At 38.5% G+C, this 15411-nt stretch overlaps 1 protein-coding gene across 1 annotated transcript in view; it reads right to left on the bottom strand.

The window, feature by feature from the left end:
• Positions 1-15411, bottom strand: part of LOC106964279 (ATP-binding cassette sub-family D member 3) — a 55943-nt gene that overhangs the window by 6116 nt on the left and 34416 nt on the right. The window contains exons 11-21 of the mRNA XM_015059691.1: positions 10864-10933; positions 10499-10596; positions 10159-10250; positions 9536-9627; positions 9367-9439; positions 9210-9273; positions 5121-5198; positions 3263-3328; positions 2361-2450; positions 2145-2264; positions 1924-2028 (exon numbers count right to left, since the gene is read on the bottom strand). Of these exons, the coding sequence (XP_014915177.1) occupies positions 1924-2028; positions 2145-2264; positions 2361-2450; positions 3263-3328; positions 5121-5198; positions 9210-9273; positions 9367-9439; positions 9536-9627; positions 10159-10250; positions 10499-10596; positions 10864-10933 (948 nt within the window). The remainder of the gene's footprint in view (positions 1-1923; positions 2029-2144; positions 2265-2360; positions 2451-3262; positions 3329-5120; positions 5199-9209; positions 9274-9366; positions 9440-9535; positions 9628-10158; positions 10251-10498; positions 10597-10863; positions 10934-15411) is intronic.

Raw genomic sequence — 15411 nt, 5'->3', positions numbered from 1 at the left:
TGGCCCAGCTCCGAAGAAGGGACCTAAAAAGCAGAGTCTGCCTCAAAAAAAGGCCGGTGGATACACTCCCAAAGCGAGCCGAGACCATTAGAGCCAGTGGAAAAGGTGCCAAGCAGTGCCTGGTTTTCTCCACACCTACTGCTTAGAATTAACACCAAAAGGTTCAATCTTCGTCTCATCAGGCCAGAGAATCTTATTCATCATAGTCCGACAGTCTTTCATGTGTTTTTTTTTTTTGGGCAAACTCTATGAGGCCTTTCATATGTCTTGCACTGAGGAGAGGCTTCTGTCGGGCCACTCTGCCATAAAGCCCGACTGCTGGAGGGCTGCAGTGATAGTTGACTTTGTGAAACTTTCTCCCATCTCCCAACTGCATCTCTGGAGCTCAGTCACGGTGATCTTTGGGTTCTTCTTTACCTCTCCCACCAAGGTTCTTCTCTCTCGATTGCTCAGTTATGGCCAGGTCTAAGAAGAGCTCTGGTCATCCCAAACTTCTTCCACTTAAGGATCATGGAGGCCACTGTGCTCTTAAGAACCTTGAATGACGCAGATTTTTTTTGCACCCTTTGCCAGATCTGTAACCTTGCCACAATTCTGTCTCTGAGCTCCTTGGGCAGTTCCTTCCACCTTATGATTCTCATTTGCTCTGACCTTCACTGTGAGCTGTGAGGTCTTATGTAGACAGGTGTGTGCCATTCCTAATCAAGTCCAATCAGTTTAATTAAACACAGCTGGACTCCAATGAAGGAGCAGAACCATTTCAAAGAGGATCAGAATAAATGGACAGCATGTGACTTAAACATGAGTGTCACAGCAAAAGGTCTGAATACTTATGAGCATGTGATGTTTCAGTTTTTCTTTAATACATTTGCAAAATATTCTGCATTTCTGTTTTTTCTGTCATGATGGGATGCAGAGTGTACATTCATTAGAAATAATATGAACTTTTTTGATTTTAGAAAATGGCTGCAATGAAACAGAGTGAAAAACTTAAAGAGGTCTGAACTCTTTCTGTACTCACTGTATATTTGTATGCAAAATACAACATTTGGAATATAATAGCCAGCAGTCATTACATTCCAAACAGCCTTTTGAAATGAGAAAAATGTACACACTGATCACGATGATATATTTGCAATTTATTGGCCAAGTTTAATTTAATTATAAAGTTAATTCTAGACAGCAACTCATATGTCCCAGCATCAGTTTTAAGGAAAACCAAGTCTTGTTTGGAGATATGCAAATATATCTTATTTACTCTGAAAAAAAGCTTTTTTTTATGAAAAAAAGTTGGATTATTTTAGAACCAAACTTTAGACCTAGCCTAAAATATTTTATTATTCATTGTTGACATAAAAATAATTCATGGTGATTTTCATGTGGGGATAAACTCATTATTTTATAGCATACTCTGTTATTTTAACATCTAAATGATCAGCCGTTTGGTGAAAGGCAGTGTACACCACAGACTGGTTGCCAGTACATCACAAGATAAAACAGTTTGCCTGTGGAACAAAACTGGAGTATCAGCTCTGAAACTGGTACTCCAGTAGCAAAGGGCTCGGTAGTACAGTGACATTAGTCCAGAAAGGCCATCATAATGTCCAGAATTATGATGGACATAAAATGGCCTGTGTCTTAAATTGTTTTAGCTGAACTTTTGCACAGCCTGCATATGTAGTGACTCTTGTCATCATTTCAAACAGACAATCCAGCTTGTATTTCTTACTCATGACTTGTGTCTACCATGAACTGTCCAGGTGCTGCACTTGCACACTGATGAGTTCCACCTATGGTGTTCTTCAAATTTTAGGTTATAAATTAACATTAGGATTAAAGATGTTTACTGTCTGATTAATCAATTCGGAATGATCCATGTCTGCATTCAGATTGGGTGTCATCCACATCTGTGGGCTGCCCTACCGTTCTGCAGTGGCTGTAGATATAGTCCTCCACATCGACACTCACTGCACTGGTACACTCATCCAGAATAGCAAACTGGGGCTTGTGGTAGAACAGTCTGGCCATCTTCACATTCAGCAAAGCAAAAAAAAAAAAATAAATAATAATAATAATAATAAAAATAATAATAAAAATAATTTCATAAAGCAGGAAGAAAGGTGTTCAGTATGCCAAGTCCTTACAGCCATTCTCTGCTTTTCCCCTCCACTGAGAACATCCATCCAATCCTGGACTACATCCCAGCTGCCTTCCCTGTCCAGAATGTGACCAAGCTGAACGTTGTCAAGATAATCCTTCAATACCTGGTCAGACACAGGCAATGACACTGTCATTGCCTGTGTCATCAAGGACACAGGCAATGACAGTGAAAGTGTATGAAGGAGTGTCCTGTGACCTACCTGATCAGAGATGCCCTTCCTCCGTTGCTCTTCAACAGTGTCTGGATAAATGACTTGATCCCTCAGGGAGCCGAGAGTCATATAGGGTCTCTGTAAGAAAGCCGATCAACTCAAAAACTTCCATCTCAATTCTCTTGGCTTCAGCTGCAGTCTAGTTTCAGATATCATTGGCTCTTTCAGTTATCAACAATTTCTGAGGTTGAATGTCAGATAGCTTCCTGCAAAAAGTATCCAACAACCCAAAGATCCAGTTGCTGATGTGAAAGTCTGAATACACTCAGAGACAGGCTACACAGATATGACCTGTTTGGGAGAATTGACAACCATTGACAGAAACATGGCATTTAGTTAAATACGATGCACATGTTTCAGTTTATGGAGACATGCTTTCCTCATTCTCACAAGAAAAGCTGGAGTCAGTCCACAGTTTCATGAACTAAAGATATAGACCCTGAAGCATGCTCTCCAAGAACATTTTACATTGACTGTGTTTGACAACAAGACACAGTTGTTTTACAGTTCAGTGCATCTACTGTATACCTAGCTCCTGGTGTAAAAACAACCCTATTTAAAATAAACAGACAATGCTTAGCCTGGTTGACTTAAATTGCATTTTCAAGGCAAGGTGGAATTTCATTTTCAAGTTAAGCCATCTTCAAATGTTTTACACTGTAGTGTAATAGAATTAGAAAACTACAATATATTGAAAAACATACAAATTAAGGGTAACCCTAAGCACATTTCTTGACTTTTTCAGGAGTCAAACAGAAAAATCCAAAATTTTCTTCCTGTCTTGAGTCTAGGTTTTACATGCAGGACAATCCATTTGGTCATCTCTTACTCTTCACAAGTTGCATCAATGATGACCTACACAAGAAAAATTGTATTTGAAAAAGTTTTACCTGTGGAACATAGAAGAGTTTTCCTCTCTCAGGCTTAGTCAGGTTTCCACCAAACAATGGCCACAACTATGAAAAAAACAAACAATAAAAAACATTAGAAATGAACAAATAAGCACCACATAAGGAGATGACTCGGCGTTGAGCCATGACTTACTGATCCTTTTAGTCAGTGAAGAAATCCTCATTGTTAATTTCAACCATAAGCTTGATTTTATATTCATTAATAGAAATAAGATATATTTAGTAAGAGTACAGCATTATTTTGTAACTCTGTAAACCTCCCCTTATTATTCTTACCTTCTGTTTTTATATTTTCACCTCTGTGTAAATGTACATGACTCCATTTTGTCTGTCAACTTGCTGCTGTGACACATGAATGTCTCCACTGAGGGACAATAGAAGTTATTTCTATTTTGTTCTATCTCTGATAATACACATTAAAGAGTTTATGACAGTGAAACACAAACACTAAAAACAAAGCTCACTCATTCTTCTGTAGGACATCATTTACCAAGAACCAACTGCTCCAGCAAGAAATGTTAACAATCCCAAACATGCTGTCAGTATTTGTAGCTCACTGACCTAATGGATTAGAATTGATAAATATTACAATAAATCACAGTTCTTAGTATGATTAATTTCATGATCACTCCTATATCCATTTTCTTCCTGCTCTCCTAACATAATTCTTTGTGGTCTGCTGTGTGACTTGATGCACACAGGTTAAAAAGCTCACAGGGACAAGGCCTGTCATGATAACAAATTTTGCCCCAGAAATAGTGCTATAAGCGATAATATTGTCATTTTGAAACCATTGTTCACTAATAGCCTAAAATGGCAATAATGCAAATATGCCCTCTCAAAGATTAATAAACAAGTTTCTAAAGAACATTTAACGCTGAAACTGGAAAATATTTTAAATATACAAAATACATGAATAACCAATTGATTCATAATAAAGGAATTAGATTGTTAAGTCTGTACGCAAACTTGCCCTTCAAAATATATTCGTCATTCACCTCAAACAGGCTATACTGTTAGGACTTTTGTGGGAATAAAAAGTATAAAACTGAACACACCTGCTCCTTATACACACCTTAGACCTGGTAACACTAACTAGTCACATGACATGTTGGAGGGAAAATGACAAGCAATGCTCAATTTGGACATGTAGGGGTGTACTCACTTTTGTTGCCGGCGGTTTAGACATTAATGGCTGTATACAGAGTTATTTTGAAGGAAGAACAAATTTACACTGTTATATAAGCTGCACACAGACTACTTTTCATTGTGTCAAAGTGTCATTTTGTCAGTGTTGTCCCATGAAAAGATATACTTGAATATCTGCAGAAATGTGAGGGGTGTACTCACTTTTGTGATACACTGTACATGTGTTCCTGCTTCCTCCTCCTGACTAAACTCATAAATAAACTCCTCCATACTGAGCAGCTCTCTGATACCAGAGAGCCGCGGTCCACAGCTAAATGGTAAATGTTGTTTGCAGTTTTCAGTGCTGTACCCTGTTCGATCCTACTAGTACTACCCCTGAAGTAGGTACAAAAATCTGAGAAGAGCAGGGCTGAGCCGCGCAAGTTTTGCTAATGGAAAACAAATCTGGCTGAGGTGGACTGAGTCTGAACCGGTTAGAGACGAGCTAGAGGAAAAGCGTCTTTTAAAGGATTAACCAGGATAATAAACTCCTTGAGATTAAAAATCTATTTTACCGTTATGTCCTTACAGACGGTAGAGGGAAGTTTAAGGATTCTGGGCTGTCTTTTCAAAAATCTGACAGGTAGAGACTTGAGCCCAAAAAGATGCTTAGCTGCGTTACCTGGAGACCCAAACAGAACACACTCACCTCTCCGAGCACTCTAAACAAGGAGCTCTTTCCACAGCCATTAGGTCCACAAACAAGAACATTGGTGCCGGACCTCACCTTCAGAACACACAAACACAATTGCTTAGCTTTCTGAAAACACATCCTTACACAATGCACATATTAACCATAAGAAAATGATTTTTGTAAACTTTTCCTGTTTTTTCTCAAGCAAAAAATTTCTATTTTCATCTATTTTGCAAATATTGCAAGTGGTAAGCCTCTCAATCAAGAGTCAAGATGCAGAAGGATGGGTAGGTACAATCCTTTGTTAAATATGCTCCATTTATCTTTTCTATGTAGTTGTGATCTGTAGATATGGTGCCCTCTGTACTGCTGCATTCACATTACAATAAAGATTGTGGGTCGACTGATACATATTTGATGCTTTTCACCATTAGGAACTGCCCTTAAAAAGATGTATACATCACTGATTTTTAAACAGGCATAACAATGGACAACACAGTGCTGCAATCTGTAGAGTGGCATGTGGAGCTGCATCACCCAGTTAGCTTTACCTCCATTAGCTTCTCATCAGCATTGCCTCTCTTGCTCTTAATATGTTCTGACATCAATAGCTGTACCCACTTTTATTGCAGAAAATGGACTTGTGCAGCACATGTGATGTCATAAATGCAGCTCATGGTTTGATGAGAAGGAAGGAATGCAGGTAAATCACTGGCACAATGTGAACTGAGCTATGTGCAGTAACCTCTATTCCTCAGTCAGGTGGCTGCATGTTGGAGCAGCACTGCTCCAACATGCAGCCATGGAGCAGAGCAGAGTTCAGCTCTGCTCCGTTTCTAGACTTTGTTCATGCTTTTGATTCAAGCTTAGCATTTTTGGTCAATTATTCCCTTGGGTTTGGAGGCTGTGCAGCTGCTGTGCGCTTACTTTTGGACAGTTATAATGTGTAATTGTGGCATCCATCATAATGAGCTCATATACCCAACATCAGACAAGAGATATAAAGAGGAGCAGCAAAAGCAAAGGAGGTAGATTAACAGTTCTTGCCAACAACTGATGGTGTCATCCAGGAGATGTTACTGTAGAACATCTAACTATTACAATATCTGTATATCTGAGCAACATGTTAAGACATGCTAAGACATGTCTCAACATGTCTTACCATGTTAAGACATGTCATGAGACTGTCATACAGAAACAGTCTTCAGGCAGAGCTCCAATTAGATTATTTGAATTTTGTCCTTGTGACTGGTGTGGTGCAAGAATTAGATAAAATCTGTCTAACAATTTTTTTAGAAACAGCAAAAATATAACAGAGAGGAAAATATTACATTTGGTAGAAAGAGAACACTCTGAAAGAAAAGCTTGCCTAACCCTAGGGTAACCCTAACCCCATCCCTAACACTTGCATAACTTTTTAACTAATGCAATACTTTTGAATTGTATCCTTCAATCCAGAGAAAAACTGTTCAATTGTGAGCATAGAAAAACACAAAGGCTAATTAAGATGAACAGAACTAACCTAAAACATTTGTCCCAATTGGCCACCCTGAACTTTAAATAATGGTGTCAGCAGGGGTGGAAATGAAAAATGTAAAACAAAAATGAAATCGGCCACTCAAACATTTCACCAGCCTCTGTTTTTCTATTTTGTGTGTAACATTTCCCTGGGTTACAAAACCCGTCAGTACAATCAAATTATGTAAATTATATAAATCATATTATTTATTCTCAACTCTGTTGTACATATGTACACTACTTCCACTCTGACTTCAGCTGAAATGGCATCACCCTGATGACCAGTCCACCCCTAGACAGGAGTTCAAACTGAAAGCATTTTTTTTTCTACTCAACTTGCCAACCTGCCATGCTGATTTGTACATTGTTCAAATTCACACTCTAATTCATAAATTTACCCACATTTGTCCAAAGGCGGATGCCAGTTTCCACACCTGGGTGTCTGCAATCATTCAGACATTGTTTTCCTGATCTTGGTGAGCTCATTATTTTACTTTTTTTGAGTGTGTTTCAGATTTGATATTGATTGAGAAGACATGTTGGCACCCAAAACTAAACACAATATGAGGCTTTTATCATCTGCTGTTTATGAAACAGAGCTCTGATTCTGGTAAGAGGGCATCACTGTGCTGCAGTTGCCTGACCAGGTTCGAATCCCAACCTGGGGTTGTTCTGCATACTCTCTCCATCTAAAACCCTAGATTAGGTTAGCCTGGCCACAAAAGGAACATCGCCACCTGACAAACACAAAAACTGTTTATGATGACAAACAAATGATTTAGATAGCAATTGGCTGGAAATTACTACCTTAAACACTTATAATTGAGTCAGGACCATCGCTGTCACTCGGCCTGTCACGATAACAAATTTTGCTGGACGATCAATTGTCCCAGAAATTATTGCGTTAAATGATAATATTGTCATTTTGAGACCATTGTTAACTTATAGCATAACAATTGCAAATAAACCCTCCCATGGGTCAATAAAATAATATTGAAAGAACATTTAGTACTGGAACTGGAGGGCCTTTTAAATATAAAAAAAAATTGGGAATGGTGTTGGGGAGACGGGTATTGCATTAGGCACTGTTCACATTCAGATCCTCCAGTTAATTGCAGAGGGAAGAGGGGGCAGCCCCCCACAAGACGCCTCCCTGGGCGGTTGCCTATGTCACACATACCAGAAACCGCCACTGCACCTCAGTGATCATCAAGAGGCCGGTTCCCAAGCAAGCAAACCAGTATTGGTGCATTTTAGGTACACATATGTTGGTTGTATTGTTTAGTTACTACGGAATTACAACATGTTCAGCCATGGTCATTCAGTTTGAATCTAGAGTGCTCCCAGACTCCAGCTGTCATATTCGGCTTTTAAGCCTGCATTTCCCATGTTTGCTCCTCCTGACCAGGCTTTATGTTGCGCTCTGTTGTCGGAGACCAGGAGCCTGGCAGGTAACTGGAGGCAGCACTGCTCCTTTCTATTCATTTCTATGAAGTTTGCGTGGTGAGGCGACAGACACTTGCCCTCATCCCAATAACGTAATTCGTTCATGTGAAATTTCTAGCTCATACACACAGATATGCATAAGCTGGCCAGCAACGCTACACAAGAAAGCTGAAAATTGTCATTTTCACTATCTGTCCCGTGTGTTGGGTTCAGCCCAAGTGGAGGAAAACTGAGGCTTTTAACTCCCTGTGTGTTTAGCTGTTACCAAGGAAACAAGATAGCAGGGAGTAAGTTGTGGCACCGGAGAGAAGCTTTTTTCATACAGTCTCTTTGGTAGAAAGAGGGAAAGACACGAGCAATATTATTGCCCTCATTTTATTATCAAACTCATTTTAATTTTTCATGCGATTAACTGATTTATAGTTTATTGCGACAAACCCATCTGTGACTCGTTATGAAAGGTGTGCCTCCTTTCAGAGCGCTCCACCTACCCAAATGTCAGGTGAGATTACGGCTGGAGAAAGACAGATGTTAACCTCAAGTCCAACAGACAGGAGCATTTCATTTAGTTAGATTTTGTTGCAAAAGTTGGACCTCTCTTTTTCTGACTGCTCCGGTTGGATGCTTTGTGCTGCACATGTTACACACTCCATCTTCTGTGTAATGTTGCACGCTTCAGGGTTTCCACCTGTGTATTATAAGTCTAGCTGGCTGCCAGGCTTTACTTGACCAAGCTAAGTGTTGCTACAATGCTTTCAACATGCGCCATATCAAATGTTTTGTCTACTTCCAGTCAGGCAGAGATGCTGGGCAGGTTTTCTAGGGGAAACCCTGCACTCTTTCAGATAACAGACAACACATCTGCTCTGAACAGAGCAGGAAGCAGGAGTTGAGTGTGAAAACAGAACTCCTTTATGAGTCCAACTCTTATCTGGATCATCAGGTCAACCTCAATACTTCTTATTTAAGTTGGCCTGTAAGAGCTAAGATATTATCATGTTGCTTTATTTTACCACTAAACCCTTCAATATTTCTTAAAAATAAAGGGACAATTTTAATCAATGGATTGTGTGGTTACTCTGTGGTTGGTGTTCATTTCAGCTGCTGAGCAGCAGAAATGAACACATTTACATACTCTACCTCAAACGTGAGGTCTCTGATCAGTAGGTCTCCGTTTGGTGTCGCCAGTGGAGTATGGTCAAATCTGCAAAATGTCACAAAGAAGAAAATACATTTTACCAAGAAAGGTAAAAAGAACCACCAAAGATGTCTTTTTCTATTTAAGAGGAAGAATTACTTAATGATGTTGTCTCTGTTAATGATCTGACCACTTCCAGGGACCAGGATGGTTTTCTCTGCAGTCTCTGTTTCTACAGTGTATGCAAAAATATAACCATTGGTTTAGAAAAGACGGCGTTGGTCAGAAGAAATGACGACCAGTGAAAATGACAGATTTCTGTGTGTACCCCTCTCCTGCAAGGAAACCATGGTGCGTTCATATTTGCCAGTGTTGAGCTCCTTTAAAACTGTCATCAGTTCAGTGATTCGAGCTGTGAACCTAAGTGGAACACACACCAAAAATATTTTGTCTTCAAGGTATACATCCACTATACTTAGCTATTCCTCAGAAAATGTGGATATTTATATTCAATATTTTCTGAATATAATTCAGAAAATATTGAATTATTTTCAGTAATTCAATAATACTTCTCAAATACTGAAACAATATTTCAGAAATATTAATATTTCAGTATTTCTGAAATACTTTTGGTATTTCAGAAAGTAAAACCCATATTCTATAGATTCATTACATATTGTGTGTGTATATATATATATATATATAGATATATATATATATATATATATATATATATATATATATATATATATATATATATATATATATATGCTAAACTATTGTAAGACTTTTCTTTTGGAATTTTTCCACAAAATTCAGCATATCAGAAACTTAGAAAGTTGGGAAAAAGTGAAATATCAGAAACTCCTGGTGTTGCACCTTAATTAGTTAACTAACTTCAAACACCTTCATGGAGAATTTTTAGATGAACTATCATCCCACAGTACTCACCCAGAAAGGCGGGTCATCTCTCGCCCAGCCAATACAATCCTGCCCAGGGCCTGAGACATTCTCAAGAGCATCCTGCCACTCTGGTAGTAGTCCTGATAACCAAAAAGTATGAATAGATTTTTAAAGTTTGGAGTTGCTGTATGTTGGACATCTGTGTGCTATTGGTATGGAAGGACACTTCACAACAATTTATTAATCAGAATCATCAGGTCTGAACTACCTCAAATCACCTTTTAAAGACAACCTTTCCATTTTCTAACATTCTGTACTATAACTACAATAAGGTGATTAGAAGGTGAGACTTGTGTGTGTACACATGAAGCAGATATGACGATCTGACCTCCAGCAGCTCAGAATGTGTGCTGTGCAGATGCCGGGGGTCGGACAGGTTGAGAAAGGGACGGCTGACCACCAGATAGCCCACCACTGTTGCCACATCTGCAGATTAATATCAATTGGCCAAATTCAGAAAAGGGTAAGAAATGTTCTCAAGTTTAAAACACAGCAGATGTAAAAAAAAAAAAAAAAAAAAAAAAAAAAAAAAAAAAAAGAAAAAAAAAATGGAACCTGGAGTAAATATCTCCCGCAACCTGCCAGCAAAAAGAGGCGCACACTTTCTGCTACGTTTTAAAGAATTTAATTTAACAAGTAACATTAATTTAACATAAATGAGAGTTCAGTGTATAAATCTACATTTCAACTTACACTTTGCAATAATGCTGTCCACAAACCCCATAGAGAAGCGAAAGAAGATGAAATTATGCAGGTGATCCGCCTGAGGAAATACAATATAGAGATCAGAAAGTATTTTGATACTAAACATAATGAGCTCCTCCCAAGCTCATCCACTTAGGACAAGCATCTCTTTCCTCGTTAAGCAAATATACACTGCTCAAAAAAATAAAGGGAACATTTCACTTTAATTTTGTGTGTGGCTCCAAATCCAGGCCTCCATTGGTTAATAAATTTGATTTCCATTGATGATTTTTGCGTGATTTTGTTGTCAGCACATTCAACTTTGTACAGAACAAAGTATTCAATGAGAATATTTCATTCATTCAGATCTAGGATGTGTTATTTGAGTGTTTCCTTTATTTTTTTGAGCAGTGTATATATAAAGAAAAATATATAAATATTATATATTTATATATAATTTTTATAATATTAATAAAGTCAAACTTGGGACAAATTTGATTTTCAATATTCTTGGATCAGACGGAAGGTTGGAGTCCCAGATCCATAACCCAAGGTAACATATTTCTGCAGACTGCTTTGTTGATGTCATCTAAACCTTACAGTCATCATTTCCATTGTTTTTCAAGAAGAATACCTTTCCATATATGGAGAATGGGGGGTGCACAGCAAGCAGTGAGAGCTGCTGTCAGCCTCTCCCACTTCTGAAGCATATGCAGGCGGTCAATCTGACTGACAGCAGCCTGCAGTAGAGCAGAGAGGAGACCCACTCCATTCTGCTTGCACATCATGATGGAATCATGGCTGCACAAACATGTCATGTTTTCTAAAGTTTGGAATTGATTCACACAGCCTCAGTTACTGATTTATCCCTTCCACTGCATGTGCCACTGCCTCTGATAAGTATCTCTTGGTTAAATTAAAAGTATGCAAAACTATTTACTTAGTGTAGGTTCAAACAAAGTATTTACATTATTAAATTTTAATTTAATAAATTATTTCATAACGTTTATTTGTAGTTCTAAATGTTTCAAGTATTTTTAATCACTTTTGCTTTGCTGGTGTTGATATTCATTTCTACAGTGCCCAAATCACACATGACCAAATATGCAAATTAAACAAAGCTGCTGTCTCGCTGTGTTTTTGAACTATGGCTTTAGTCACAACCATTATTTGTAATTGTATTGAATTACAGGCAGACTGAGCTTGTTGCAGAATGCGTTTATACCTCTGGTTAGGGTGTCAGTCTATTGCAGTGTTTCTCAATTCCGGTCCTCAGGCCCCCCTGTCCTGCATGTTTTAGGTGTTTCCCTTCTGCTACACACCTGGATTGAATCTCTGGGTGATTAACAGGCTTCTGCAGTACTTGATGGTCATGCAGTCATTTGAATCAGCTGTTCTGGAATAGAGGCTCATCTAAAACATGCAGAACAGGAGGGCCTGAGGACTGGAATTGAGAAGCACTGATCTATTGGGTATTCAAGCTACTGTATTTTCCTCACTATAAGGCGCACCTTCATTGAATGGCCTATTTCATATATAAGGCACACTGCATTATAAGGCGCATAGAACAGACGCTACAGTAGAGGCTGGAGTTACGATATGCATCCACTAGATGGAGCTGCACTAAAGGGAATGTCAACAAAACAGTCTGACTCCAGTCGGTGAGGAGAGCCTTCAGCGACTGGGCCGGGGCGTGGCCGGACGATGGTCACCCTTCTCCGTTGGCGCACAGCATGTTGGTGGAGAACGTGGTGCTAAATGATCTGTAGACGGTCGGTAGGTAGATAGGTCAGTCAAACTTTATTAATAGATTACAAACCAGCGTTCTGACAACTATCCCAGCATGCACCGCGCGCTTCTTCTTCTACGGGCGAAAATGAAGTCGGCAGCTGCTTACCATAGTTGCTAGACCTGTTGTGGCTCAATATTGGTCCATATATAAGGCGCACTGTCGGCTTTTGAGGAAATTGAAGGTTTTTAGGTGGGCCTTATGGTGCAGAAAATACGTTACTACTTTCAGACACTATTAGACTGAAACTCCTCCACCTCACTGGAAAAAGTCCTATTTAAATCTAACTTTTATGGAGCTCAAATAAGAGTGACAGACTTTGCTCTTACCAGTTTCCCATTGGGTGGCCATTGAAATGCACTTTGGTCTGAGAGATGTTTCCAAACATCTCTCTATGGCAATGTTTGGCTGCATTCTTAGCTATTTCAAGCTTGCTTTTTTCTGTCATATTTTTGGATACATTTCTTGATTTCAGACTAGGAAAGGAGTGGAACTATTTCTACAACAATTTTAAGAGAAAATTGTAGAAAAAATATATGATATTTTTGCACAATATATTGGTTTTTGCACATTAGATATACAGGTGCTGGTCAAAAAAGAGGAATATCATAAATAAAGTTTATTTAAATCAGTAATTCCATTCAAAATGTAAAATTTGTATATTAATCCATTACATACAGACTAATATATTTCAAATGTTTATTTTTTAAAGTGTTTATGAAAACTAATTAGAAAACTAATGAAAACTCCAAATTCAGTATCTCAGAAAATTAGAATACTGTGAAAAGGCTCAGTATTGAAGACCCCTGGGGACACACTCAAATCAGCTAATTAACTCAAAACACCTGCAAATGCTTTTACATTGTCTCAGTCCACTTCTGTAGGCTACACAATCATGGGGATGACTGCTGATCTGACAGTGGTCCAAAAGATGATCTTTGACAAATTGCACAAGAGAGCAAGACACAAATGTCATTGCTAAAGAGGTTGGGTGAGCACAGAGCTCCTGTGTCCAAGCATATTCATAGAGATGTGAAGGCAAGGAAAAGATGTGGTAGAAAAACAAATGGACAATCAACAGGATAACCACATCCTGGAAAGGATTGTGAAACAACACCCATTCAAAAATGTGGGGAAGATTCACAAAGAGCAGGCTGAAACGCCGCTTACTCCACCTCTAGTGCCGGAGTACGGCATTAGAGCCGGAGTAAGCAGCGTTAGAGCCCTGAGTGAACGTCCGTCCAAGCGCTTGAGAAGGGAGCGGTAGAGAACGGCTGGCCGAAATTAGCTTTCCTAAATCGGATCAACTTCGAGCTAAACGCTGCTTGCGGAGCGCCAATATCTAATATCCAACTTGAAGCTAACTTCCCTGCGGTATCAACGCATGCACCATCTGATCTCCAAATTATGCCCCACCTCTTCCGTGACAACTCTCACAGACAAAAATGAGTCTCTCACGCAGACAAATACAAGTCTCATCCCCATTCATTCATTCATTCATTCATTCATTCATTCATTCAGCCTACTGTTAGTTCACACACACACACACACACACGCGCACATATATTTTCGAGTTATCATTCAGAATAGTATGTCTGTATGCTTTGTGTGTATGTGTGTGATATTTTAAGAATGTATATGTGCAATTTTCGTATTTTGTGTGCGTGTATGAGTCTTTAGTATGGAAGCCCATTTCCGCCATGACAGAAAAAATAAAATACCAACAGGAAGTCAAAATTATAACTTTCAAAGTCATAATTTCGACTTTCAAAGTATGACTTTGAAAGTCGAAATTATGACTTCCTGTTGGTCTTTTATTTTTTCTTTCATGGCGGAAATGGGCTTCCATACTTTAGTCATGTGTGTGAGGCAAAATATAGTTTTTGTCCTAAATGGCCCTTTATATAAACCACCAGTGGCTGCCATTGACACGCTACTATAGGAGCGTGTCAATAACATGCTCCAACATAAGTTGCAATATCTGAGGCATTATGACTTGTGACAAAATGTGACATTTTGGGCTGGCCTTTTCTTGTCCCCAGTACAAGGATTGTCCAGTTGTTGGTCATTTTGTCTGATGACCCACTAGACATGCCCCACCCATGCACTGAGTAAAAAAAAACAACTCACTGAGTAATGCTCACTGACAGCAAGTTGGATTAAAAATTATACACAAATCAAGAAAAAATATAACTTTTGTACAATAAAATGTCAGCAAATGCTCATTTACAGTTGTCAACTGTAAATGTGGTGCTTATATTTTTGTTCAGTATAAGTAAGTTGAACTACTATTCTTATGTTTTGTTTACATATATTTGTACAGTGTACTTAGGACTTTGTTGTATAAACTTAATTGTGTCAAGTTAAATTAACTTAGTTTAGTAAAGCTGATTCAACTTAGAAATAGCAAGTAAATTATCCTCTTCTTAACTCAACTACATCAAGTTAGTCCAACTTACATTAACAGTACAGTTTACTTAGCAGAATCTAGGAAACCGATTGCCTTAAATAAATTAAGTAATCACAAAAAAGATTTTAAGTTCATAAGATTCAATGTTTTATTTTAACAAAATAATGTACTTAGCATAACATAACAGTCAATAACCCCACAGGAACCTGGATAAAGTCTGCCATGGCATCTGAAGCCTGTGGATAATAAGAAAAGTACAAATTAAAAAAAACAGAATGCGGAGAAAGTTTTGATTTTCTTGTGTACAACCCATGACAAACAGAATAGCAATGCATACAAGATACATTGTAGAACTCTT

Source organism: Poecilia latipinna, unplaced genomic scaffold (assembly GCF_001443285.1).
Source record: "Poecilia latipinna isolate Pla-1442-1.1 unplaced genomic scaffold, P_latipinna-1.0 Scaffold1650, whole genome shotgun sequence".
Classification (NCBI taxonomy): domain Eukaryota; kingdom Metazoa; phylum Chordata; class Actinopteri; order Cyprinodontiformes; family Poeciliidae; genus Poecilia; species Poecilia latipinna.
The sequence above is the reverse complement of the archived record's forward strand: the minus strand, read 5'-3'. Positions and strand labels throughout refer to the sequence as shown.